The sequence below is a fragment of the Salvelinus fontinalis genome, chromosome 23, assembly GCF_029448725.1.
Source record: "Salvelinus fontinalis isolate EN_2023a chromosome 23, ASM2944872v1, whole genome shotgun sequence".
Classification (NCBI taxonomy): Eukaryota; Metazoa; Chordata; class Actinopteri; order Salmoniformes; family Salmonidae; genus Salvelinus; species Salvelinus fontinalis.
This window is the reverse complement of record NC_074687.1, coordinates 17,502,901-17,529,416: the sequence shown is the minus strand read 5'-3', so window position 1 is coordinate 17,529,416 and position 26,516 is coordinate 17,502,901. Positions and strand designations below refer to the sequence as shown.

General features: G+C 44.6%; 3 protein-coding genes across 3 annotated transcripts in view; 2 read left to right on the top strand and 1 right to left on the bottom strand.

The window, feature by feature from the left end:
* The window catches only part of LOC129820950 (ephrin type-A receptor 6-like), a 345,999-nt gene extending 335,528 nt beyond the window's left edge, over positions 1–10,471 (top strand). Inside the window, exons 13-18 of the mRNA XM_055878103.1 lie at positions 3,205–3,266; positions 3,395–3,604; positions 4,564–4,713; positions 7,603–7,796; positions 7,921–8,070; positions 8,462–10,471. Coding sequence (XP_055734078.1) covers positions 3,205–3,266; positions 3,395–3,604; positions 4,564–4,713; positions 7,603–7,796; positions 7,921–8,070; positions 8,462–8,576 — 881 coding nt within the window. The 3' untranslated portion in view covers positions 8,577–10,471. The remainder of the gene's footprint in view (positions 1–3,204; positions 3,267–3,394; positions 3,605–4,563; positions 4,714–7,602; positions 7,797–7,920; positions 8,071–8,461) is intronic.
* Positions 10,472–14,100: 3,629 nt separating this feature from the next.
* On the top strand, positions 14,101–17,006 carry LOC129821516 (ADP-ribosylation factor-like protein 6). Its single transcript, XM_055879189.1, has 8 exons — positions 14,101–14,390; positions 14,645–14,698; positions 14,820–14,881; positions 15,013–15,081; positions 15,321–15,415; positions 15,707–15,836; positions 16,068–16,123; positions 16,546–17,006. Exons 1-8 carry the CDS (start codon positions 14,268–14,270, stop codon positions 16,569–16,571), a joined length of 615 nt encoding a protein of 204 aa, XP_055735164.1. The 5' UTR covers positions 14,101–14,267; the 3' UTR covers positions 16,572–17,006.
* Positions 17,007–19,624: 2,618 nt separating this feature from the next.
* LOC129821582 (F-box only protein 47-like) lies at positions 19,625–24,523 on the bottom strand. The gene is made up of 10 exons (XM_055879237.1): positions 24,248–24,523; positions 23,850–24,029; positions 23,569–23,645; positions 21,526–21,603; positions 21,313–21,421; positions 21,059–21,232; positions 20,688–20,837; positions 20,093–20,235; positions 19,817–19,976; positions 19,625–19,722 (listed from the first exon to the last, which is right to left on the bottom strand). The coding sequence occupies exons 1-10, from the start codon at positions 24,420–24,422 to the stop codon at positions 19,625–19,627; spliced, it is 1,344 nt and encodes a 447-aa protein (XP_055735212.1). The 5' UTR covers positions 24,423–24,523.
* Positions 24,524–26,516: the final 1,993 nt, after the last annotated feature.

Sequence of the window (26,516 nt, the reverse complement as noted above, 5' to 3'; positions counted from 1 at the left end):
AGCGTGTTTAAACGAGCGATTGGCAGAACCAGTCAGCTGTCTGTGTGGATCAGGGGCTGTGAAATGTCTGATGAGTTTGAACAGTGGGGTTTCCTATAGTGTTCACTCTCATTCATTACCATGGAGCCATGACACTCAGTCTGTGTCCTTGATGGGCTACACACAAATCAATGGGCTCTGAAAAACGTTGTTTTATTATAAATGTGTAGTTTTATGGATTTGGCCGTATGATTTCTAATGGAATACATCTGTCTGCTGTCTTTAATCCATTATTAAACTATATTAAATTGCCCATAGCTCTCTTTCTCTCTCTCTCTCAACAGTGTTGTGTGTAATCCTGTAATTAGTGCAGTCTGCAGCACACTCACCCGCTGGGGGACCACAGAGAGGAGATGGGTGAACCCATGGGAGGCAGGGGGAGACCTCTGTCTTCAACCCCTGTTCTACTCCTCTCTTATGTCCTAACTCCTCAAGCCAAGCTCCCTCTCTCTCTCTCTGCCCTTACCTTCTACTCCCTTGACCTCCCGCCTGTCTCCCTCTCCTCCCCTCCGGTGTGACTAAAGAGTGATAACAGTGGCCAGTAATTAGATCAGGCTGTTAATCAAACAGGATGTTAATTAATCCAGTGGTGGATTACTGTCCACTCTCCCCAGGCCTATAGACCTTCACAGTGAACCAGCATGCTAAGGCTAATCTCTCCCCAGGCCCATAGACTCTGACCGGGAACAGCATGCGAATGCTAAAGGGAAATGCTAATCTCTCCCGAGGCCCATAGACTCTGACTGGGAACAGCATGCTAATGCTAAAGGCTGACGCTAATCTTTCCCCAGGCCCATAGACTCTGACTGGGAACAGCATGCTAATGCTAAAGGCTGACGCTAATCTTTCCCCAGGCCCATAGACTCTGACCGGGAACAGCATGCTAATGCTAAAGGCTGACGCTAATCTCTCCCCAGGCCCATAGACTCTGACCGGGAACAGCATGCTAATGCTAAAGGCTGACGCTAATCTCTCCCCAGGCCCATAGACTCTGACTGTGAAACAGCGTGCAAATGCAAATGGGGCCAGCAGGTAGCCTAAAGGCTAGAGAGAGTACCAACCCTTGCATTTAAACCCCTTAAACCCCAATCTGCTCCAATGGTGCTGTACCATGGCTGACCCTGTGCTTCTCAACGTTTGAGTGTCTGTGGGGATTGGGACAAAACTCCATATAACACAAAAATTGAGAATAAAGTATCTATTCTATCCTCTAGTTAATCTCTTATTAACCACTGTATGGAGAGAGTGACTCCACTCTGAGTCCTTCAGCAAACAGGATTAATGAAACACAGGAAAGCTCTTCCTTACGCTCTTCTAAAAAATGGTGATCTACCCAGTATGCAGAAGATAACTTCTGCTTGGGATTATAGTAGTATTACTGTAGAGCAAGGTTCTCCAACTCCGGTCCTGGAGACCTACTGGGTGTGCAGGCTTGTTAGCCATATCTCTAACATATTCCAGCAAACATGTCCCCATTGGCACAATGTATCCCCAATGGGGGAAAAAATATTTGCCCCACTTAGGCTGCCTATATTTGGCCGATGTGCCTTTGCTCTTCGGCTCCACATTGGTCCCCAAGGCATTGGCCCAGTGCGGGCAGCCCATATCTGGTGAGGGCAGCCCTCACTTTGCCTGAAATAAGCCCATCTTTTCCCAACAAACATGCCCACATTGTCACGATGTGGGCCTAATGCGGATTAAAATATTGGACCTATGTAGGTAAGCTGCCCACATTAGACCAATGAACCTTTGCTCATCAGCTTTACATTGGCCCCAAAGCAGGTGGCCTGTAGGGCAGCCCGCACTTCACCCGAGATAAGCCCACCCTGTTGGTTTTCAGAAAAACAATAAAGTTGTTACAGACTTCGTCATTGGCAGTGTACAATATCATTCATTTGTTGATGTCACACAACGGAACACTTAAACTGGAACGACACTCTCAGTAACGATTTCACCAAAATACCTTGTGAACTTCGAAATGTAAGGTTCTATCTGAAAAAATATGATTACGAGATAATTGGCTTTAAAGTTCCGAGCCCTCGTTGTTTTGAATGGTGTCAGCAATTTTGATCTTGATTTCTTTTTTAACTTAACAACATGAATTGGGGTATTTGCAAGCCATGCCCCCACACATGTTAATGAGCCATCGCCTCTATATTATGAAATAGCTGGGCTTGGTGCGGGCTAGCCCGCGTTGAACTGGTGTGGCCTAGCCCGCGTTGGACTGGTCTGGGCTAGCCCGCGTTGAACTGGTGTGGCCTAGCCCGCGTTGGACTGGTATGGGCTAGCCCGCGTTGAACTGGTGTGGCCTAGCCCGCGTTGGACTGGTCTGGGCTAGCCCGCATTGGACTGGTATGGGCTAGCCCGCGTTGGACTGGTCTGGGCTAGCCCGCGTTGGACTGGTGTGGGCTAGCCCGCGTTGCACTGGTGTGGGCTAGCCCGCGTTAGACTGGTATTAGACGCATGATGGCCAATTTACAGTGATTCAGTTGGTGGGCAAGCTGCATGGCATTACGTCGGGCATTAAGTACCTGTCTGACATGGGCTACGTCCACAGAGACCGCGTTGGGATTGGCGTGGGCTAGCCCATGTTGGGCTGGTGTGGGCTGGCCCATGTTGGGATTGGTGTGGGCTAGCCTGTGTTGGGCTGGTGTGGGCTAGCCTGTGTTGGGCTGGTGTGGGCTAGCCTGTGTTGGGCTGGTGTGGGCTAGCCTGTGTTGGGCAGGTGTGGGCTGGCCCATGTTGGAATTGGTGTGGGCTAGCCTGTGTTCGGCTGGTGTGGGCTAGCCTGTGTTGGGCTGGTGTGGGCTAGCCTGTGTTGGGCTGGTGTGGGCTGGCCCATGTTGGGATTGGTGTGGGCTAGCCTGTGTCGGGCTGGTGTGGGCTAGCCTGTGTCGGGCTGGTGTGGGCTAGCCTGTGTTGGGCTGGTGTGGGCTAGCCTGTGTTGGGCTGGTGTGGGCTAGCCTGTGTTGGGCTGGTGTGGGCTGGCCCATGTTGGGATTGGTGTGGGCTAGCCTGTGTCGGGCTGGTGTGGGCTAGCCTGTGTTGGGCTGGTGTGGGCTTGATGTGGGCTAGTCCGTGCCCACCGAACACCCAGATGGGGCCAATGGGGTCATGTTTGCTGGGATCTGACTGACCTGGTGGTGCTGTGTGCTGTGATTTCAGGCAGACCTGTGATGATTGTGGTGGAGTACATGGAAAATGGATCTCTGGACTCATTCCTGAGGGTGAGAAGCGAGTAACAATTGTTTTCTTTTCTTTATTGTTTATTGATTTTCAATTATAAACAAACAAATAGACATCACAAATGAAAAGCTCTCTCTCTCTCTCTCTTTTGTGTCCCTCTCTTTATTAGACGCATGATGGCCAATTTACAGTGATCCAGTTGGTGGGCATGCTGCGTGGCATTGCGTCGGGCATGAAGTACCTGTCTGACATGGGCTACGTCCACAGAGACCTGGCCGCCCGCAACATTCTGGTCAACAGCAACCTGGTGTGTAAGGTGTCTGACTTCGGCCTGTCCAGAGTCCTGGAGGACGACCCAGAGGCTGCTTACACCACCACGGTAACTATGATCTCTAACCCCTGACCTCTAACTCCTAACCCTTGATTTCTAACCGCTACACAAACACAAACAAGAGAAACACAAGTTATATGTTGCTACTTTTATTTCCCTGCAAAACTTCCATAAATCCTCTGTTGTTCTTTTTGTCCTGTTTCTGGAGTGTATAGGCTGTGTGCTTCAGAGAAAACACTTACACTGTGTTTCAGTGGAAAGTTAAAGCGCTTCTCTGACTGCCTGGCCTCCTGGTGACCTCTATTCTCTGGGTTACAGAGTCACGCTGAGGGGAAGTGGTGCTTTCTGGGGTCTGGAAAATAGAGTGGGGAGAGAAAGAGGGAGAGAACAGAAAAGGACATGTTGCTTTTGGGGGCATGCACGGGTCTGTAAACCATTTTCCACTCGGAAGGACTTTGGTTTGGTAGGGCTAGGGGGCAGGGGGTTGGGTTACAGCCAGAATACATGCTAAGGATTTGTGCCGACTGGTGATTTTACTCTGCCCTCATTTTAAGAGAGGGGGGGAGAAAGAGAGGGAAAGGGAGAGAGGAGGGAGGTTAGTTCTGCTGTTAAAGCGCCTCAGAGCTTTTACTTGTACCTTGACACAAAGTCTCAAACTGTGAAAATGTGTGTGTACATCTTAAGAGACTTCAGAAAAGTGCAATCACACTGTGAGACTGTAGCATATGGTCTATAAATTGCACATATTTCCTCAAGCATGTATTGTTGCAAAGCAGATGGAACCTGTGTGTGTGTGTGTGTGTGTGTGTGTGTGTGTGTGTGTGTGTGTGTGTGTGTGTGTGTGTGTGTGTGTGTGTGTGTGTGTGTGTGTGTGTGTGTGTGTGTGTGTGTGTGTGTGTGTGTGTGTGTGTGTGTGTGGGTGTGTGTGTGTGTGTGTGTGTGTGTGTGTGTGTGTGTGTGTGTGTGTGTGTGTGTCTGTGTGTCTGTGTGTGTGTCTGTGAGAACAGGGAGGTAAGATCCCTATCAGGTGGACAGCTCCAGAGGCCATCTCCTACAGGAAGTTCTCATCAGCCAGCGATGCCTGGAGCTACGGAATCGTCATGTGGGAAGTGATGTCATACGGGGAGCGGCCTTACTGGGAGATGTCCAATCAGGACGTGAGTTGTGAATGAGGTCTTCACTATAGAGATCATTAGTAATGGCGTTTTTTTGTAGACACTAACTCCACCATGGTTCCTTTTACAAAGCCTATGGGGAAATTAATGCTTTTTTTGTAGGGTTTTTGAATAAATGACGAAAATAACGTCTGTGGTAAACATAGGCTAGGGAAATCTTATAGGTGTTGTTGTATGCTGTAATCTTCAGCAGCTAACGTCACTTTTTGTGAATTGTGAAGCATTTATGTAATCAAAACAAGCACATAAAGTACTTAAAGGCTTCATAATTCATAAAGTTCATGTTAACTGGCTGATATTATCTCATGGAACATAACATATAAGATCTCCAAAGCCTATGTTGACCTCAGACCTTATTTTCTGTGTTTATCCCAAAACCGCACTCTTTTCCTATTCATTTCAACCATAGGAATAGCCGAACGAACCAAAAGGTAACTCATTTCCGTGTTTTAGGACTACAAGCTGGCGAGTCCTATGGCGTTAACCTGGGAGTCTTAATGGGGATTGTGAATGTCCTTTCTTATGAATCTCCATACTGTATGAGTTGAGTTGAGTTAATTTGTATTGTTACAGGCACAGTGCACATTAATCAACGTTTCAGTAAAAGTGCCGGTTTTAGCCAGCCGGCTAATTTTCTACCGCTGTCCCTGGGCAGGTTATTAAAAACAATTACAATGAGCACATGCAGAGCAAAATAGAACAAGCAACACGTAGCATGCAGACAGAGAAATATAGAACAAGCAACACGTAGCATGCAGACAGAGAAACATAGAACAAGCAACACGTAGCATGCAGACAGAGAAACATAGAACAAGCAACACGTAGCATGCAGACAGAGTAACATAGAACAAGCAACACGTAGCATGCAGAGAGAGAAACATAGTACACGCAACACGTAGCATGCAGACAGAGAAACATAGAACAAGCAACACGTAGCATGCAGACAGAGAAACATAGAACAAGCAACACGTAGCATGCAGACAGAGAAACATAGAACAAGCAACACGTAGCATGCAGACAGAGAAACATAGAACAAGCAACACGTAGCATGCAGACAGAGAAACATAGAACAAGCAACACGTAGCATGCAGACAGAGAAACATAGAACAAGCAACACGTAGCATGCAGACAGAGAAACATAGAACAAGCAACACGTAGCATGCAGACAGAGAAACATAGAACAAGCAACACGTAGCATGCAGACAGAGAAACATAGAACAAGCAACACGTAGCATGCAGACAGAGAAACATAGAACAAGCAACACGTAGCATGCAGACAGAGAAACATAGAACAAGCAACAAAACAAATTACATAAAAGCAAAAAAGTGTTTCCACACCTCACAAGATAGAGACAACAGACAACATGGAAAGCAGCAATACACAGCTAGGGATTATTTTCACAAGTCTGATTGGCCTTTAGCCATGTCTTCATGTTTTTGTGAAAGTGTGATAGGTGGTGCAGTTGTGTGTGTCTGATGGCAGTGTATTCCAGACATGGGAAGCTCTCACGGAGAAAGCAGATTGACTAAATGTGTTTTTCCTTAGGAACTATACAGTCACCTCTCATGGGTGACCTTGTTGATCTGCTGCCATGGTTTTGGGTTTTCTGTTTAACAAAAGTACTGAGTGGAGGGGGAGCCAGGCCATTTAGGATCTTGAATGCAAGACATACGTCAGCGTATTGCACAAGATTTTTCCAGCTCAGGATCTCATGCTTTCTGAGAATGTAACAGTGATGATGGCTATTGGGCTTTATATCAAGCACTTTGAGAGCCTGTTTGCAGACAGGCTGAATGGGTTTTAATGTTGTACAGCAAGCTTTGGCCCACATAGTCAAACAGTATGTTAAGTTGGGAAGTATCATAGATTTGAAGTACAGTTTTGCTACATCTGTAGTCAAACAATTTCATTTGAATCGGAAATTAGCTAGGTTGAATTTGGTTATTTGAGTTACCTTTTCACCAGCTTTTTAAAAGAGAGGTTGGAATCAAGTAAGATGCCAAGGTACATGAAATCGGATACCACCTTGAGCTCATTAAAGCTCATTAATCACTCTGATACACTGGGTTCTGCCTTCAAGGTATGATTTCATCCATCTCAAGGCGTCAGGGGAAAAGTTTTACTTGAACAGTTTTGTGATAAGAACCTCATGGTTAACAATATCAAAAGCTTTCCTCAGGTCTAGAAATACAGCCCCAACAACGCCCCCTTTGTCCATCTTGGACTTCACATTTTCCAGAAGAAAGCAGTTAGCCGTTTCTGTGGAGTGTTTTGCTCTGAAGCTTTGAGATTGCAGTGTAGACGGAGAGACAGAAAAACAGACATACTGAGGGAGATGTGAAGGGAGAGAGAGAGAGGGCCACTGGCCAACGGAGGGGTTTAAAAGTTGTGGATTCACACCCTGTCTGAGAGACCTCATGGTCTCCGGTCAATTGGAGGATAGATGGAGGGGATTCGTCCCGTCTCCCTGTGGAGTGTGAAAGCTCCTTGGTAATCCCCATCAGCACCTCACATGGCATACACACACAGCCCCTAGCTTCATGGGGATTTGTGATGCTGGGGAATTGCTTAGAAGTGCTTTCCAAGACAAACGCCACCGCCAATCCTTGACTTCTGCTGTCTGTGCCTCCTCACCCTTCCTCACTCCCTCCTCACCCCTCAGCCCCATCCTGCCTCACCCGTCAGGGCTCAGAGAAGACATCAAGGCTACAGGCTAGCTGAAGGGGCTGTTATATTCACGCAGTCCCTCTAACACACCCTAGAGACATGCTTACTGTAGCTCAGATAATACTGGCGTTGTAGAGACATAATGGCTGGATGACATGAAGCGAAAAGTGTGTGTACTGACTCTCTCCCTTCATCCACCACAGGTGATCCTGTCCATAGAGGAGGGCTACCGTCTCCCTGCTCCTATGGGCTGCCCCGTAGTTCTACACCAGCTGATGCTACACTGCTGGCAGAAGGAGAGGAGCCAGAGGCCCAAGTTCACTGATGTGGTCTCCTTCCTGGATAAGCTGATCAGGAACCCCAGCAGCCTGCTGGCCCTAGTGGAAGATATACAGGGGTACAATTACATTCATTTCATTTAACAGACACACTTATCCAGAGCTACTGATGGCACTAATTTCACTTGCAAGTGAAAGTTTTTAGTTCTTATTATATTCTATTTTGTTTGATCCATCTGTCAGTCTAGCAGAGTCCCCAGGAGAGGTGGTGGACTACCCTATGTTCATCTCCATCGGGGATTGGCTGGATTCCATCAAGATGAGCCAATACAAGAGCAGCTTTGTGGCAGCAGGATTCAGCACACTGGACTCTGTGGCCCAGATGAGCATTGAGTGAGTGGAGGACTGTTCACTATCTTAAACATTACTCTGATGTTACTCTAACTCAACTAAACATTACCCTAACGTTACTCTAACTTCAACTAAACATTACCCTAACGTTACTCTAACTTCAACTAAACATTACCCTAACGTTACTCTAACTTCAACTAAACATTACCCTAACGTTACTCTAACTTCAACTAAACATTACCCTAACGTTACTCTAACTTCAACTAAACATTACTCTGACACTGCCTCCCAATCGTATCCTTCCCTTAACCGATTTTGTGTGTGTGTGTGTGTGTGTGTGTGTGTGTGTGTGTGTGTGTGTGTGTGTGTGTGTGTGTGTGTGTGTGTGTGTGTGTGTGTGTCTGCCGTGTGTGTGTCTTCTCTCTCCCCCTAGAGACGTGCGGAGGATCGGGGTGGTGTTGATTGGCCACCAGAGGAGGATCGTCAGCAGCATACAGACCCTCCGACTGCAGCTACTACACCAACAGGAGAAGGGCTTCCATGTATGAGACCTTAGAACGGACAGACAGACGGACAGACAGCCACAGCCTGTGCCTCAGTCTTCACCCCTCAGACAGGCCATCTCAGCCTGGAGGCCTCTCTCAGACAGACTACGACACATTTGGACCTCGATGTAGAACCTCAATAAAGCCAGACTGTTTTGTACACCTGAACCTGCATCAGCCAGAGACAGAACAGCAGAGACAGAGACAGGACTCTGAGAGACACACTGTCCCTGGCTCCCCCTGGGGAATGTATGCCTTGTTGCAGCATCAGTACTTATTATACAGTAGAGCTGTAGATTTGGGAATGTACATTTTCTCTCCATGTTTTTGTGACCATGATGTAGCTGCTAACAGATGAGCAATCAAAAGGATTGTCCTTAAATAATATGATGTGAATTATTTTGGAGTTTGATAAGTAAGCGTCATCATAAGGTATTCTTGTTGCATTATTTAACCTCTCCAGAGTATCTGGGTATGCTAATACTTGAAGAAAACGAAGAGACAGTTTTTGAAGTGCAGAGGATTTCTGAATGTTTTAAGTGTATAGACAATTTATCGATTATAATCCTAAACTAATATTTATATATGTGCAGTCCTGTATGTGAGCGCCCTAGTAAATCTGGATGTTATCTCTTTATTTACCATTTTATTGAAATCAGCAATATATGCAGTCGTCTCAGTAACTAAGATAAGAGAAATAAATAAATGATACTCTCTTATGGACCTACAGACATTGAGAGCAGATTGTCAGCAAACCTCAACAGACTGTGTAACATGCTAACATGCCAACTACACAGTGCGGTCGTGCAATGCTAAAGACTTATGGAAGTTGTTGGGAAAAAATGTACAGTATATAGTATGAGGGGAACTCAAGGCAGTTGGGCATACAGTAGTTGGTTTCATTATATGTTTTTGTGGTCAAGACTCACGTGTATTCCAAGATAGAGAGAGACAGAGGTATGTTCTGCAGGTTGACAGACACATAGAGACAGCAGCACCAGAGTAATATCTCTTTGTCTCTAGAAGGCCCTGAACAGCATTATAATAACCCATGAGCCTCTCCAGATCCACACTAACGCAGGTGGTTCGGTGAACCACGAAAACATAGGCCTGAAACTTGAAGACTTGCGTTAGCTAATGCTTAGGCTTTAACTCGGCAGGCTAACATAGTCTTGTGGAGCACAGACGACCCAGGTTCAAACCCAGTCAGTCACACACACACACACCTACAATACAGTATGCAGTATGTTCTGGAGCAGGAGTGTACCTGAGGAGCCTGTACGGCAGTGGAGGCTGGTGGGAGGAGCTATAGGAGGACGGGCTCACTGGAATGGTATCAATGGAACGGTATCAAACATACTTGGAACCACATTTCACTCCATTCCAAAATTCCATTCCAACCATTACAATGAGCCAGTCCTCCTATAACTCTTCCAACCAGCCTTCACTGCTGTACAGAGTAGGAGGAATTTGCCCCCAGACAGTGATCTAACGTCAGTTTAATATTTTACCCCCTAATGGTTGAGGTAAGAATTGAGGTACGCTAAGCTGATCCTCGATCTGTGGTTCGGAACAACTTCTAAATGGAGCGCACCTGTCCAGCAGGTGTTCACAGACAGAGCTTTCAGGTGTCCCTCAGAGGGGAGGACACACACACACACACACACACACACACTTCCCTCCTCCTGGAAGGAGAGATTAGATCAGGCTGTTTAGCATGTCTTACTGCTGAGCAACGGGAGAATGCTCTTTTGTACAAAGTACAAGTGTACTTATAATTCTTGTATTTTATTTTTCTATCATTTCCAGAGAGACGTGGTAGATCTTGCACACTGTAAGAGGCAGTTTAAAGCGGATATTTATTTGCAAATAAAGGTGAACAGTTCTGGTGGTTAGAAGTAGTCTTTTTATTACTGACTGTTTCATTGTATGTAAAGTGTGTTCTGATGCATAGTTTAATGGAACTGTTCTATTAGATGATGCCTCCCCCGGTACTGTTCCATCAAACTATGACTCCCCATGAGAAGAGTATCTGGTTGAACATGGCTGGAAGTCTTGTGTCCGCCAGTGGCATAAGGTACTTTTTTTGCCCTCAAAGTAGCCTGTGAGGCAGCCCTTGTTTAAGCAACTACGCCCATTCTTCCACATCAGCTAATCAAATTCAAATACAGTAGCAAACGTTCAAGTCCGCTCCAGCAAGAATAACCATTTTCCACAGTGACATTCACAGCTAGCACATAAAAGGTAAGCACATGGCATCCAAAAACACTGGAAAAAAACATTATACTGACTAACCTATAAAACACTGAAATGGCTAGACTATTTCCAAATTATACAGGCTGACATATACTGTAGATTTGCTCAACTGCTTTGCTGGTTAGTTACCTTTTTTATCACTCCAGTGTTAATCTGCTAAATTGTAATTATTCGCTCCTATGGCCTATGTATTGCCTACCTCCTCATGCCTTTTGCCCACAATGTATATAGACTCTTTTTTTTCCTACTGTGTTATTGACTTGTTTATTGTTTATTTAGCCTACCTGGTTAAATAAAGGTGAAGTAAAATAAAAATAAACAAATAAAGGAGCTAACTTAACTTGCTAGCTAGTTGCTGGCTATTTAGCTAATGTTTTTAATCTAACTACCTAATGCAGCAAGGACAGCTGCTACTTTCACTAACTGCTTAGCTAGCTATTTTCTCTAGAGCAATGAGCTAATATAGCAAGCTGCATATTCATCTAACTAACACAATCGCAGGCTGGTAAGGATGAATAGGCTCCTCCGAGGCTGGTGTATAATAAAGGTTCCTCCCAGGCTGGTGTATAATAAAAGTTCCTCCCTTGCTGGTGTATAATAAAAGTTCCTCCCAGGCTGGTGTATAATAAAGGTTCCTCCCAGGCTGGTGTATAATAAAAGTTCCTCCTAGGCTGGTAAGGATAAATAGGTTCCTCCTAGGCTGGTGTATAATAAAGGTTCCTCCCAGGCTGGTGTATAATAAAGGTTCCTCCCAGGCTGGTGTATAATAAAGGTTCCTCCTAGGCAGGTGTATAATAAAGGTTCCTCCCAGGCTGGTGTATAATAAAAGTTCCTCCCGGGCTGGTGTATAATAAAGGTTCCTCCCAGGCTGGTAAGGATAAATAGGTTCCTCCTAGGCTGGTGTATAATAAAAGTTCCTCCCAGGCTGGTGTATAATAAAAGTTCCTCCCAGGCTGGTGTATAATAAAGGTTCCTCCCAGGCTGGTAAGGATAAATAGGTTCCTCCTAGGCTGGTGTATAATATAAGTTCCTCCCAGGCTGGTGTATAATAAAGGTTCCTCCCAAGTTGGTAAGGATAAATAGGTTCCTCCTAGGCCGGTGTATAATAAAGGTGTAACTGCTGATTTCCTCCTCTTCGTCTGAAGAGGAGGTGTAGCAGGGATCGGACCAAAACGCAGAGTGGTAAGTGTCCATGTTTTATTATAAAAAACTGAACACTACACAAAACAAAATAACAAAGAGAATCTAACCGAACAACAGTCCCGTGTGGCACTGACACGGAAGACAAACACCCACAAACTAACAGTGAAAACAGGCAACCTAAATATGGTTCCCAATCAGAGACAATGCAAAACACCTGCCTATGATTGAGAACCATATTAGGCCAAAATACAAACCTAAACATAGAAACACATAACATAGACTGCCCACCCCAACTCATGCCCTGACCATACTAACTAAAGACAAAACAAAGGAAAATAAAGGTCAGAACGTGACAAAAAGTTCCTCCAAGGCTGGTGTATAATAAAAGTTCCTCCCAGGCTGGTAAAGATAAATAGGTTCCTCCTAGGCTGGTGTATAATAAAGGTTCCTCCTAGGCTGGTGTATAATAAAGGTTCCTCGCAGGCTGGTGTATAATAAAGGTTCCTCCCAGGCTGGTTTATAATAAAAGTTCCTCCCAGGCTGGTGTATAATAAAAGTTCCTCCCAGGCTGATAAAGATAAATAGGTTCCTCCTAGGCTGGTGTATAATAAAGGTTCCTCGCAGGCTGGTGTATAATAAAGGTTCCTCCCAGGCTGGTTTATAATAAAAGTTCCTCCCAGGCTGGTAAGGATAAATAGGTTCCTCCTAGGCTGGTGTATAATAAAGGTTCCTCCTAGGCTGGTGTATAATAAAGGTTCCTCCCAGGCTGATGTATATTAAAGGCTCCTCCCAGGCTGGTAAGGATAAATAGGTTCCTCGCAGGCTGATGTATATTAAAGGCTCCTCCCAGGTTGGTAAGGATAAATAGGTTCCTTGCAGGCTGATGTATATTAAAGGCTCCTCCCAGGCTGGTAAGGATAAATAGATGCCTCCCAGGCTGGTAAGGATAAATAGGGGCCTCCTAGGCTGGTAAGGATTAGGGTTGCAAAATTCTGGGAACTTTTAATAAATTCCCTGTTTTTCCAGAAATCCTGGTTGGAGGATTCTGGATTTCCTGCCAATCCCTCTTCATTCCGGGATCCTACAACTGGGATTTCAAGAAAACTAGGGACTTTTTTGAAAGTTCCAGTTATTTTGCAACCCTAGTAAGGATAAATAGGTGCCTTGCAGGCTGATAAGGATAACTAGTTGCCTCCCAGGCTGGTGTATAATAAAGGCTCCCCACAGGCTTGTAAGGATAAATAGGTGCCTCACATGCTGGTAAGGAACCTAGGTGCCTCCCAGGCTGGTGTATAATAAAATGTTCCTCTCAGGCTGGTGTATAATAAAGGCTCCTTCCAGGCTGATGAGGATAAATAGGTGCCTCGAATAGGTGCTAATGTCTACTTAGTAGCCTTTATCAAAACAAAAACATGGAAAGTTTGTTATAATTTTTGTAGAACAATCATTTCTTTATAAAGCATTGATTTCCAAAGATTTCTCCACAATCAAATCAACCTTGTGGATTTCCAAGTGGGTGAAAACAAATCTTCATCAGCATCTTTTCCTTAAGATGTCAATCTTAAAGACTCTGCTATAAAGTTCAATTACCAACCAGAGATCAGTTGCTATTATTTACCAGCTTTATAAAACAATTACCACCGGTGTCCACAAGTGTTTGAAGGATATATTTCAGGTGAACTTGTTAATACTGGCCAGCCGATGGCGGTGTTGGACCGTGCATTATTAGTGCTGAGGTGAAGGATTTCCAACATGTTGTTTACTACCTACCTGTGAGTAATTTATCAACTATGGATGAAGCAAAGGGGAAAAGTCCTGTTCTGCTGTTGTCATGATCTTTGTTAATTTATTCATATTAATCAACTCGTTTTTTTGTGTATAGGCCAATACTATATTGTTTGGACAAAATTAAAATTGAAATTCCAAAAGCACCAAGTGTATGGCTATTACAGTGCAATGTAGAGAATAACGCATGACTGTAATTTGGCTCCTGTAGGTATTTATGTAATGAGCATAAACTGAACATTATCTCATGTCCATCTCAGAATCACCCCGTATTGCGAAGCAGGTCACGAGGAGGTTCAAGAGCATTAATTCACTCTAATAGGCTTATTCCAAGCCAGGACAGCCAACCTGCTGCTGTTACCTTGTCCTTATACCCACGGCAACATTCTATTTTAATATCTTAGACTAAATTGGCGAGAAATGGTAGAAACTTTCGACGATATCTCGAGGGAATAGGTAGCCTGTACCAAATACATTTAACCTTAGGATCAAATGTTATAAGTGGGACACATGGGCCTGTTAGATAAACTGTCGGGATGGCTGGGCCTGAAGAAGAAAGAAGTGAACGTGTTGTGTTTGGGACTGGACAACAGCGGGAAAACTACCATCATCAATCAACTCAAACCCAGTAATGTAAGTCCACTGACATGGCCCAACTATAATATAGGCCTACGGTAGGCCATTGACTGATGTATTTGATTGCGCTCTAAATTGTAGCTTGTTGATGTGATGTCCTACTGTAGCCGCGCGCGGGCCTGTCAGTGGAAAGAGACGGAGTTTTATATCTTGAGAGTTAGCTGAGACATAGAGATGTTGCTTATGTATAAGAGCTGTGAGTGTCATCGCATCGATTGCACTGCAATCATCCACCGATTGCTTGTTTTCAGCAAAGCTTATTTGGCCCACTCTCAGACGACTGGAAACATGTTAGTCAGGTAAAGGTCAGTACAGCCTATTTCACCCTATTTTACCATTTATTTTGACAAAGTTAAGTTACTGTTTTTTTTGTCTGTGTTTGTTATTGTGTGTGTCTGTGTCTCTGTCTCTGTGTGTGTATTACAGACCCAGACACAAGACATTGTCCCAACTATTGGCTTCAACATAGAAAAATTCAAGAGTTCGAGGTAGTAATTGACTTCTTATGTAAACTTTGTTTAACTTAGTGAACCAGATGAAAGTAATAAGAATTATATTATTTGATACTTCTTATATTGTGTATGTTGATTGGTAACATGTATGTTGTATCTCTACAAAGTTTGTCCTTCACAGTGTTTGACATGTCTGGTCAGAGCAGATACAGAAACCTATGGGAACATTACTACAAGTAAGACTTTACTCCGGCAATGTTTATCTAGAACTGCAATATGTGATACAACATTTTGAGCCAGTGGTGCCTTACCTCTGATCTTAGAGTAATCAAGTATTGCCTGTAGAGCAGTTTTAATGGTTACACAACCCTACCCCCATCTCCAAGTAGTAGTTATTAGTGATGTAGAGATCAGATTCAGTGTTGTTTATCCTGTTTCTTGTTGATTACATCATTTTCTGTTGTGGTGTCCACAGAGAGAGTCACGCCATCATATTTGTCATCGATAGTGGAGATAAATTACGAATGGTCGTTGCCAAAGAGGAGCTGGATACTCTTCTCAATCACCAAGGTCAGAGAATGACAGACAGAGAGAGAGACAGATAGAGACAGAGAGAGAGACAGATAGAGACAGAGAGAGAGACAGATAGAGACAGAGAGAGAGACAGATAGAGACAGAGAGAGAGACAGATAGAGACAGAGAGAGAGACAGATAGAGAGAGAGACAGATAGAGACAGAGAGAGAGACAGATATAGACAGAGAGAGAGACAGATAGAGACAGAGAGAGAGAGAGAGGGGGGCCAGACAGACAGAGAGCCAACTGTTTTTTCACCTGTTCTCCTGCATTCCTGCTCCCTCCAGACATCCGCAGTAGGAGGTTGCCAGTGCTGTTCTTTGCTAATAAGAGTGACCTGAGAGAAGCCATGTCTTTAGTCAAAGTCTCTCAGCTGCTCTGTCTGGAAAACATCAAGGACAAACCCTGGCATATATGGTAAGACACAACTCTATCCTAGTCTCTCTCACACACACACACACACACACACACACACACACACACACACACACACACACACACACACACACACACACACACACACACACACACACACACACACACACACACACACACACACACACACACACACACACACAAGAAGGTACAGACACATACACAGTGATATGATATTGGGATAGGTTACTAGCTTCTGTCCATCTGTTTTAGTGCCAGTAATGCTGTAAAAGGAGAGGGTCTACTGGAGGGGGTGGACTGGCTACAAGGTACAGTACTGTGTGTGTGTGTGTGTGTGTGTGTGTGTGTGTGTGTGTGTGTGTAAATTACTTTTTTGTAATGTAATTTTGACACCAATAGCAAATTATTCTGTTTTGTTCCACCTTACCCATAGAGCAAATTGCACAGTAAGTATCATGTGAACTCACATTAGTTTATGTCACTGTGGTGGACTTGGTGAAGTACAGATGGATGGATGTTGTTGATGAGTTAGGAACAGGGGAGACTGTATTTAGTCTTAAACACTGCAATTATGGTATAATGTTGCTGTATGGGTAATGATGATTTAACTCCCCTATTCTTAACTCTCTAGTGCCGTACTGTTCTAGGTTTTTTGTGGAACTTCAGGTCTTATGAAATGGCTGTTCGTTGTAACTTTAATCTCATGAAATGTCCATATCTTTATAAACAGATCATATCAAAACAATGAAGACTTGATGAAATAAAATGGATGAAATGCTTATGATGAAGGATCGTAATGGCGAGAAGAGAGAGGCCTCAGTGACTACAACATGGCTCCTCCAACTGGGCGTGTCATTGGTTATCTGATGTCACTATTTATACGGTGCAAGGGAATCCCTTGTTTCCTCTTTCTATTTGTTACTCTGTCATGATGGCTGCTGTATGATACTGTTGTAAAGTGTTGATGTGAAGTGTTGCTGAACAGCTTGTTGCAGTGTAGAGACCACCCTCAGAGATTGTTTCAGTGTTATTCAGTGTTACACCACGTGGTGTGTAACTGTGCTGTCTGAATGTGGAAAGATATGATTCATGTATTCTGTTGTAACATTTTTACCCTCTACATTTCTGAGCTGTACTTAATGCTTGTTTTTCTATGCCATTAAATGTGCTGTGACTGTTTTTGACACATAAACCTAGCAAAAAAAGAAACGTCCTCTCACTGTCAACTGCGTTTATTTTCAGCAAACTTAACATGTGTAAATATTTGTAGGAACATAAAATTCAACAACTGAGACATAAACTGAACAGGTTCCACAGACATGTGACTAACAGAAATTGAATAATGTTTCCCTGAACAAAGGGGGGGTTCAAAATCAAAGGTAACAGTCAGTATCTGGTGTGGCCGCCAGCTGCATTAAGTACTGTAGTGCATCTCCTCCTCATGGACTGCACCAGATTTGCCAGTTCTTGCTGTGAGATGTTACCCCACTCCTCCACCAAGGCACCTGCAAGTTCCCAGACATTTCTGGGGGGAATGGCCCTAGCCTTCACCCTCCAATCCAACAGGTCCTAGACGCGCTCAATGAGATTGAGATCCGGGCTCTTTGCTGGCCATGGCAGAACACTGACATTACTGTCTTGAAGGCAATCAGCATTTTTTTTTATCCGTTATTTTACCAGGTAAGTTGACTGAGAACACATTCTCATTTACAGCAACGACCTGGGGAATAGTTACAGGGGAGAGGAGGGGGATGAAAGAGCCAATTGTAAACTAATAGTTACAGGGGAGCGGAGGGGGATGAAAGAGCCAATTGTAAACTGGGGATTATTAGGTGGCCATGATGGTTTGAGGGCCAGATTGGGAATTTAGCCAGGACACCGGGGTTAACACCCCTACTCTTACGATAAGTGCCATGGGATCTTTAATGACCTCAGAGAGTCAGGACACCCGTTTAACGTCCCATCCGAAAGACGGCATCCTACACAGGGGAGAGTCCCCAATCACTGCCCTGGGGCTTTGGGATATTATTATTATTTTTAGACCAGAGGAAAGAGTGCCTCCTACTGGACCTCCAACACCACTTCCAGCAGCATCTGGTCTCCCATCCAGGGACTGACCAGGACCAGCATTGTCATGCCGGAGGGTCATGTCAGGATGAGCCTGCAGGAAGGGTACCACATGAGGGAGGAGGATGTCTTCCCTGTAACGCACAGCACAGCGTTAAGATTGCCTGCAATGACAACAAGCTCAGTCCGATGATGCTGTGACACACCACCCCAGACCATGACGGACCCTCCACCTCCAAATCAATCCCACTCCAGAGTACAGGCCTCGGTGTAACGCTCATTCCTTCAACGATAAACGTGAATCCGATCATCACCCCTGGTGAGACAAAACCGCGACTCGTCAGTGAAGAGCACTTTTTGCCAGTCCTGTCTGGTCCAGCTACGGTGGGTTTGTGCCCATAGGCGACTTTGTTGCCGGTGATGTCTGGTGAGGGCCTTCCTTACAACAGGCCTACAAATCCTCAGTCCAGCCTCTCTCAGCCTATTGCGGACAGTCTGAGCACTGATGGAGGGATTGCGCGTTCCTGGTGTAACTCGGGCAGTTGTTGTTGCCATCCTGTACCTGTCCCGCAGGTGTGATGTTCAGATGTACCGATCCTGTGCAGGTGTTGTTACACATGGTCTGCCACTGCGAGGATGATCAGCTGTCCGCCCTGTCTCCCTGTAGCGCTATCTTAGGCGTCTCACAGTACAGTACGGGCATTGCAATTTATTGCCCTGGCCACATCTGCAGTCCTCATGCCTCCTTGCAGCATGCCTAAGACACGTTCACGCAGATGAGCAGGGACCATGGGCATCTTTCTTTTGGTGTTTTTCAGAGTCAGTAGAAAGGCCTCTTTAGTGTCCTAAGTTTTCATAACTGTGACCTTAATTGCCTACCGTCTGTAAGCTGTTAGTGTCTTAACGACCTTTCCACAGGTGCATGTTCATTAATTGTTCATACCCTTTACAATGAAGATCTGTGAAGTTATTTGAATTTTACAAATTATCTTTGAAAGACAGCGTCCTGAAAAAGGGATGGTTTTTTTTGGTGCTGAGATTATTACACCAGTCAGTGCTAAATATATTCCTATATATTGGGATGTTTTAATGAAAACAATTAAAAGGCTTGGTATTTTCTTGATTTGTAGTCTCTTCCTTTTCATCAAAGGGGGTGACAATTTATCTTTCTATTTGCTGGATCGTTATGTTCCTTGAATCTCACATAGTGAGAGGAGATAATAGTGAATCAACACTGCAGACCCCAAAGGCCATTTTAATAATTTATGCAAAAACAGATGAGTTTCAGCTTCCATCAACACAGAAGCATCAAGTACAATCAATGCATCATAACTGTTATACTGTACAAGTTGAACACCTTTATGAAATGCTAATAAATAGTTGCAAACTTCTCTTAATAAATCTATAAATAGAATTAAATACTCCTTTACAGGATACCAATATTTTAAAGCAGTTCATTTACAAAAGTATAAATAAGCTGTATAACAAAAGTATAAAAGTGTAATGATGTGAATACTGTTGACAAAGGGAGAAGAAACCCTTAATTTTCCCTATCGTCTTGGGCTACCTTCACTCCTTTTATATCCCTCTATCTGCTCAAACACAAACCTTCAGATCATCATTTCCCTGACAGTGTCCCTACTCTCTCCTTTTCTTCTATTTCTTATCCCCTCACCCCTTCTTCTATCTCTTATCCCCTCACCCCTTTATCTCTTCAGCCCCTCACTTTCCTTTTTCTTTCCTCAATCCTTCTTGAGGAACATGTAGACTATCTCAGTGTGGAAGTGAGCACTGGCATTCAGGAGGCTCTGGAAGGTCTCCATGTCCTCATGACGGTTACCTGAAAGAGAGGGAGATTACTGACAGTACAGACAAAGGCCATATGGCTTTCTGGGACCAAACATAGTGAACCACCTGCCCTGCCATGTCCTCACCTGCCATGACAACCTCGTACATCTCCATGGTAACCTCTGAGAACATGTTCTCAACACTCTGGATGAACGACCACCTGTCTGACGGCGACAAGAACACCTGGCACACCTGCTGCACCATCCTCACCGACCAGTTCATACAGTAGCCGTCCTTCTCACACACCTACAATACACACATATGAAACATATGTGTATATTTGACAATAACATCTGCTAAATATGTGTATATTTGATTTGATTTGAATAGCCATCCTTCTCACAACACAGATGTGTACTGACCAGTATGAGGTAGACGAGGAGTCGTGAGATCTCAAAGAGGCGTCCGTTGAGAGCCTTGCTAGCCAGAATACTGTAACACAGACTGTTCCCACACAGGATCAACAGCCTGGCCACGCTCTCTACATGCCACGCCTGGGGGAGCACTGGGAAGACCAGAGAGATGTGATGGGCACAACGAAGACGCTGTGTGCACCTGAATAAAGGTGTGTGTATGTGTGTGTGTTAAGATATGGTAGCCTTTTCGTGCAGTCAACGACGAAAAGTGCCCTCTTTTGCCTCACGGGTGGAATGTTATTAATAGTTTTCATAATTTCATAATTAATAAAGATTATTTTTTAAACGATGAAAATCCAGTGTTTCTATGTCAAACTGTTTTGTTATATTTCAGTCTACTGTGATGTATATAAAGTGTAATATTTGGATCCAAACTCAGCTCTATATCTGACATGGTACAGGTGTCTTCTTTTTTGTAAGCCCATGACCATGTGCGTGAGGTAAATACTTTGTTTCAAAGTAGGTTTGTTTAAGGCTACCAAGAATCACTCTGTGTGACCGTGATTTAGCCCACTACAGTAAAAGGTTAAAGTGTGTGTACCTGTGAGTTCCTCCAGTATGGCCAGTACGGTGTCAGTGGTCCAGTCTCTAGCCTCCAGGTCACTGTGGAGCAGGATCACAGCCTTGGCCAAGTCCCACAGAGAACACTGGGCTACTCCTGCACCCAGCTGCTCCTGCCAGCCCAGAGAACCTGGAAAAAATACAGACTGTTATAACACACACACACACACACACACACACACACACACACACACACACACACACACACACACACACACACACACACACACACACACACACACACACACACACACACACACACACACACACACACACACACACACACACAAACTCTACCATAGGCCAGGGTTGGAGGATGTACACACATGCACAAACTCACTGCATACTAACCGTCAGGCAGCCGTGGTCCGTAGAGTATGAACAGTAGCCTGGCCTGTGAGACCATGGGCCAGGACTGGAGGATCCTGGTGAGCCAGAATAGAGTGTCTCTACGGCTGCTCCACGGCTCCAACAGAACCTGACGACAGAACCCACGGATCTGTAGCTCCAACCGCTGACATGCTCCTAGACACAGATGGGAAACATTACACTCTCTCTCTTTCCTCCTCACACCCTCTCTCTCTGAATTAGGGACAGACACCCACCTGGCTTTCCAGTGACGACCAACTCGATCTTCCGGGGAAGGTTTGTGAAGTCGCACAGGAAGTTGAAGACCCGGTGACACTCAAGCTCATCCCAGCCCGCAATCAACGCCTGTCAGTCAAACAGCAATGATCTGTTACATATCCTTGTATAACCTTGTTTTGTCTTGTGCGTTTCATAGGTATTTTTCTTTTGAAACTACTTTAGGGTCTCACCTGCAAGAAAACTCCGTAGCTGGAGAAGAAAGGGCAGCCTGTTGAGGCAGTGCACTGCTCCATCATGAAGCACGGGACCTGAGAGGCAGGGAGAGACAGGCAGTCTATGTAAGTCTATGGACATCTACAACCGGTCTCTCCAACCCTGTTCCTGGAGAGCTGTCGTCCTGTAGGTTTTTGCTCCAACGATAATCTAGCAAACCTGATTCTAATAACTAGCTGGTTGATTAGCTGAATCAGGTTAGTTACACCTGTGGTTGGATTGAAAACCTACTACAGGAGGATAGCTCTCCAGGAACAGGGTTAAAGCACTAATCTACAGTATGTAGGCCTTACAACACTGAACAAAAATATAAACGCAACATGTAAAGCGTTGGTGCCATGTGTCATGAGCTGAAATAAAAAATCCCAGACATTTTTCAAAGGCCTTGTGCTGGGGACAATAAAAGTCTACTTTAAAATGTGAGGAGTATTTCTGTCTTTAATAAAGCCATTTTGTGGCAAAAAACTCATTCTAATTAGCTGGGCCTGGGTCCCCAGTGGGTGGGCCTAGCTGCCAAGTGGGTGGGCCTTTGCCCTCCAAGGCTCACCCATGGCTGCACCACTGCCCAGTCATGTGAAATCCATAGATTAGGGCCTAATCCTGGACTTTCTGACGGGCCGCCCCCCAGGTGGAAGGGTAGTTAACAACCCATCAGCCACGCTGATCCTCGACACGGGGGCCCCTCAGGGGTGCGTGCTCAGTCCCCTCCTGTACTCCATGTTCACTCATGACTGCATGGCCAGGCACAACTCCAACACCATCATTAAGTTTGCAGATGACACAACAGTGGTAGGCCTGATCACCGACAACGATGAGACAGCCTATAGGGAGGAGGTCAGAGAACTGACTGTGTGATGCAAGGACAACAACCTCTCCCTCAACGTGATCAAGACAAAAGAGATGATTGTGGACTACAGGAAAAGGAGGACCGAGCACGCACCCATTCTCATCGACGGGGCTATAGTGGAGCAGATTAAGAGCTTCAAGTTCCTTGGCGTCCACATCACCAACAAACTAACATGGTCCAAGCACACCAAGACAGTCGTGAAGAGGGCACAACATAACCTTTTCCCCCTCAGGAGACTGAAAAGATTTGGCATGGGTCCTCAGATCCTCAAAAGGTTTTACAGCTGCACCAGAGAGCATCCTGACGGGTTGCATCACTGCCTGGTATGGCAACTGCTCGGCCTCCGACCACAAGGCACTACAGACGGTAGTGCGTACGGCCAAACTTCCTGCCATCCAGGACCTATATACCAGGCGTGTCAGAGGAAGGCCCTAAGATTCCAGCCACCCTAGTCATATACTGTTCTCTCTGCTACCACATGGCAAGCGGTACCGGAGTGCCAAGTCTAGGTCCAAGAGGCTTCTAAACAGCTTCTACCTCCAAGCTATAAGACTCCTGAACAGCTAATCAAATAGCTACCCAGACTATTTGCATATACCCCCCCCCCCCTCTTCTACCCTGCTGCTACTCTCTGTTATTATCTATGCATAGTCACTTTAATAACTCTACCTACATGTACAGTACATACTACCTCAATTACCTCAACACCGGTGCCCACGAACATTGACTCTGTACCGGTACCCCCTGTATATAGCCCCGCTATTGTTATTTACTGCTGCTCTTTAATTATTTGTTATTCTTATCTCTTACTTTTTTGGGGGTATTTTCTTAAAACTGCATTGTTGGTTAAGGGCTTGTAAGTAAGCATTTCATTGTAAGGTCTACTACACCTGTTGTATTCAGCGCATGTGACAAATAACATTTGATTTGATTTTTATTTATTTATTTTAATAAACTGATTTCTTCATATGAACTGTAACTAGGTAAAATCTTTTATATTTCACAACCTGTGTTATAATGATTAACTGGTTATTTTTTTTTTTTTTATGTGTAACAACTCATGCTTTACTACAGTAATTTAACAACATTGCTAAATATCCTTATCATTAATTTCCATAACCTTATCTATCTCCCTCACCTTTCTCTGTCTTACCTGGGAGAACTTGCTATATATAAACTTCAACCTGTCCTTTGTAGGTAGCAACAGGGTACACCTCTTGAACAACAACCCTGAGACAACAAGCAGAAACAAACAAAAAGGTGACACCATGACTACATCTGTTTCTCAACCCTGAATGAATAAAGATTGACATAACACTTACATGACTAAAAAGCACTTCTAGACACAGTTATCTTGAGGTAGCCTAGAGTTTATTATGAAAAGTGCTGTGATTGACTTCATATTCTTGCCTATAGGCTGTACCTACTACCTACCCAGCGCTTTGTAGTGTCCCAGGGTGGCGGGGTCCTCTTTGGGAGGAGGAGAGGAGGGAGAAGAGCAGTGCTGGATCTTCTGTAGGATCATTCTGTTCCTCCAGGTCTGAGTAGAGATGTGATTCACAATGTAGCGACTGATGGCCTTGGACACCATGCTGAACACACTGATCTCAAGCACTGCAACACACAGAGGCATGTGGGTCATATCACACACACACACACACACACAGCTGGCTAGCCTAGTATAAGACATGACTGGAAAGACCGTCATTAGGTCAATGACAATCAACGATACACATTGACAGGGCCGCCAGCCTTCCTTTCCTTCTCTCTCTCTCTCCCTTCCTCCATTCATTCATTCATTGTATTTAAACCAGTTAGCTAGTTAGACCTACCAGAGAGTCTGTCCAGGACCATGTCAAAGACCTCTGCAGGCAGCCTCTCGAAGAAGCAGCCACTGGCCATGCCCTGACTCCGGGTCGTGATGGTTCTCACCGGATAGGGCTGGCGATGGGACCGTCGGCGGTGGAACTTCTGGGTCATGGTGAATTTCCTGGTGACTGCCGCCATCGCCACAAAACTGTCCGGCCGCTATTGACCCGAGGATAAACTAGAAATTGAAGGTCATTTGGCAAGAATAATTTATTCATTTCCAAAGAGAACAACATCAAAAAGAGCTGTCAACTTTAAGAGTGAACTACTGTAACTAGCTAACGTTAGCTGTCATTTGCCTGGCTTTACCTTTAGCTTTTGGATGCGAAAACGACTCCAACAATAGCATACACTGAGTAAAATTGTGCGCTGTCTTCATACGTATACTGTTCTTTTTATCATAGACTATAAAGTTAATATTTTAGCTAGCTAGCTGCTGAGAAGAAACGTTCCCTGAGGCTGAGGTAGGACTACAGACAGACTTGCTTGTTTTTGGCGACCCCTCGCGAGTGAAACAGTTCTGCCGCGAAATACTCATCTCGCGCGAAAAAATAACCTTCCCTTCCATCAACATTTTCTGAATGTTTTTGTCCTGACTCAGATTTACTTTTGTAATGTCATGTAAACGTGCGATGTATGATACATTTGCCTATAATCCCCATCCCTCTCATGTAGGCTAGTCTAATGATTAGTCTAACATGACATGAGCAGATGTTTTGAAATGCTGTTTTTAGATCTACTGTAACAGTGGCCTATGAATACAGCGATTAGAATGTGAAAGGTTTAGGCCTTATCTGCATTCAACAGGTGCTTACAATGATCAATCAAATATAAATGTAATATTTGTTGTCCTAGAAGCAGATAATAAACACCTAATTACAGACAGAGGCCCAATAGTTCCTAGCCTTTCCTTGAGTTGTGGCCCAGCACAGCTCCCTAATGCATGAAGGATTACTGTGCTTCCCCTAAGGCTATTAACACCTCGGTATTCATATGGCATCTCCCTCTGGAGGAGATACACAGGACACATAATCCTATAAAAGAGACTGACACAGGGAAGGATGGGCTGCAATAGGCTGCTAGAAAAGCTACTGCTAGGCTACTGTATGGAGGAATGACAGCCAGATTGGGAATATAGCCTTGTGTGCCTGTCTTCTATAGCGTCAGTAGACACAGATTTTGTGAATGGGACTAAGAATACAGTGGCAGACTGTTTATCACTGACCAGATCAAGAGCAACCAGCGGATTTGGATGAGCTCACACCACATGGGATCTCCTGTATATCAGGTACTGTACTTATGTGTCACTCTGTTGTCCCATGATAAAAGCATTTTATTTATTTATTTAACATTTATTTAACTAGGCAAGTCATTTAAGAACAATTTCTTATTTGCAATGAAAAGGCAAAAGGCCTCCTGCCGGGACAGGGCCTGGGATTAAAAAAAGAAATACAATATAAATATAGGATATATCACAACAAGAGAAACACAACACTACATGAAGAGAGACCTAAGACAACAACATAACAAGGCAGCAACACATGACAACACAGCATGGTAGAAACACAACATGACAGCAACATGGTAGGAACACAACATGACAACAACATGGTAGCAACAAAACATGACAACAACATGGTAGAAACACAACATGACAACAACATGGTAGCAGCAAAAAAAACATGATACAAACATTATTGGGCAAAGTCAACAGCACAAAAGTCAAGAAGGTAGAGACAACAATACATCACACAAAGCAGCCACAACTGTCAGTAAGAGTGTCCATGATTGAGTCTTTGAATGAAGAGATCGAGATAAAACTGTCCAGTTTGAGTGTTTGTTGCAGCTCGTTCCAGTCATTAGCTGCAATGAACTGAAATATGGAGCGACCCAGGGATGTGCGTGCTTTGGGGACCTTTAACAGAATGTGACTGGCAGAACGGTGTTGTATGTGGAGGATGAGGGCTGCAGTAGATATCTCAGACAGGGGGGAGTGAGGCCTAAGAGGGTTTTATAAATAAGCATTAACCAGTGGGTCTTGCAACGGGTATACAGAGATGACCAGTTTACAGAGGAGTATAGAGTGCAGTGATGTGTCCTATAAGGAGCATTGGTGACGAATCTGATGGCCGAATGGTAAAGAACATCTAGCCGCTCGAGAGCACCCTTACCTGCCGATCTATAAATTACATCTTCGTAATCTAGCATGGGTAGGATGGTCATCTGAATCAG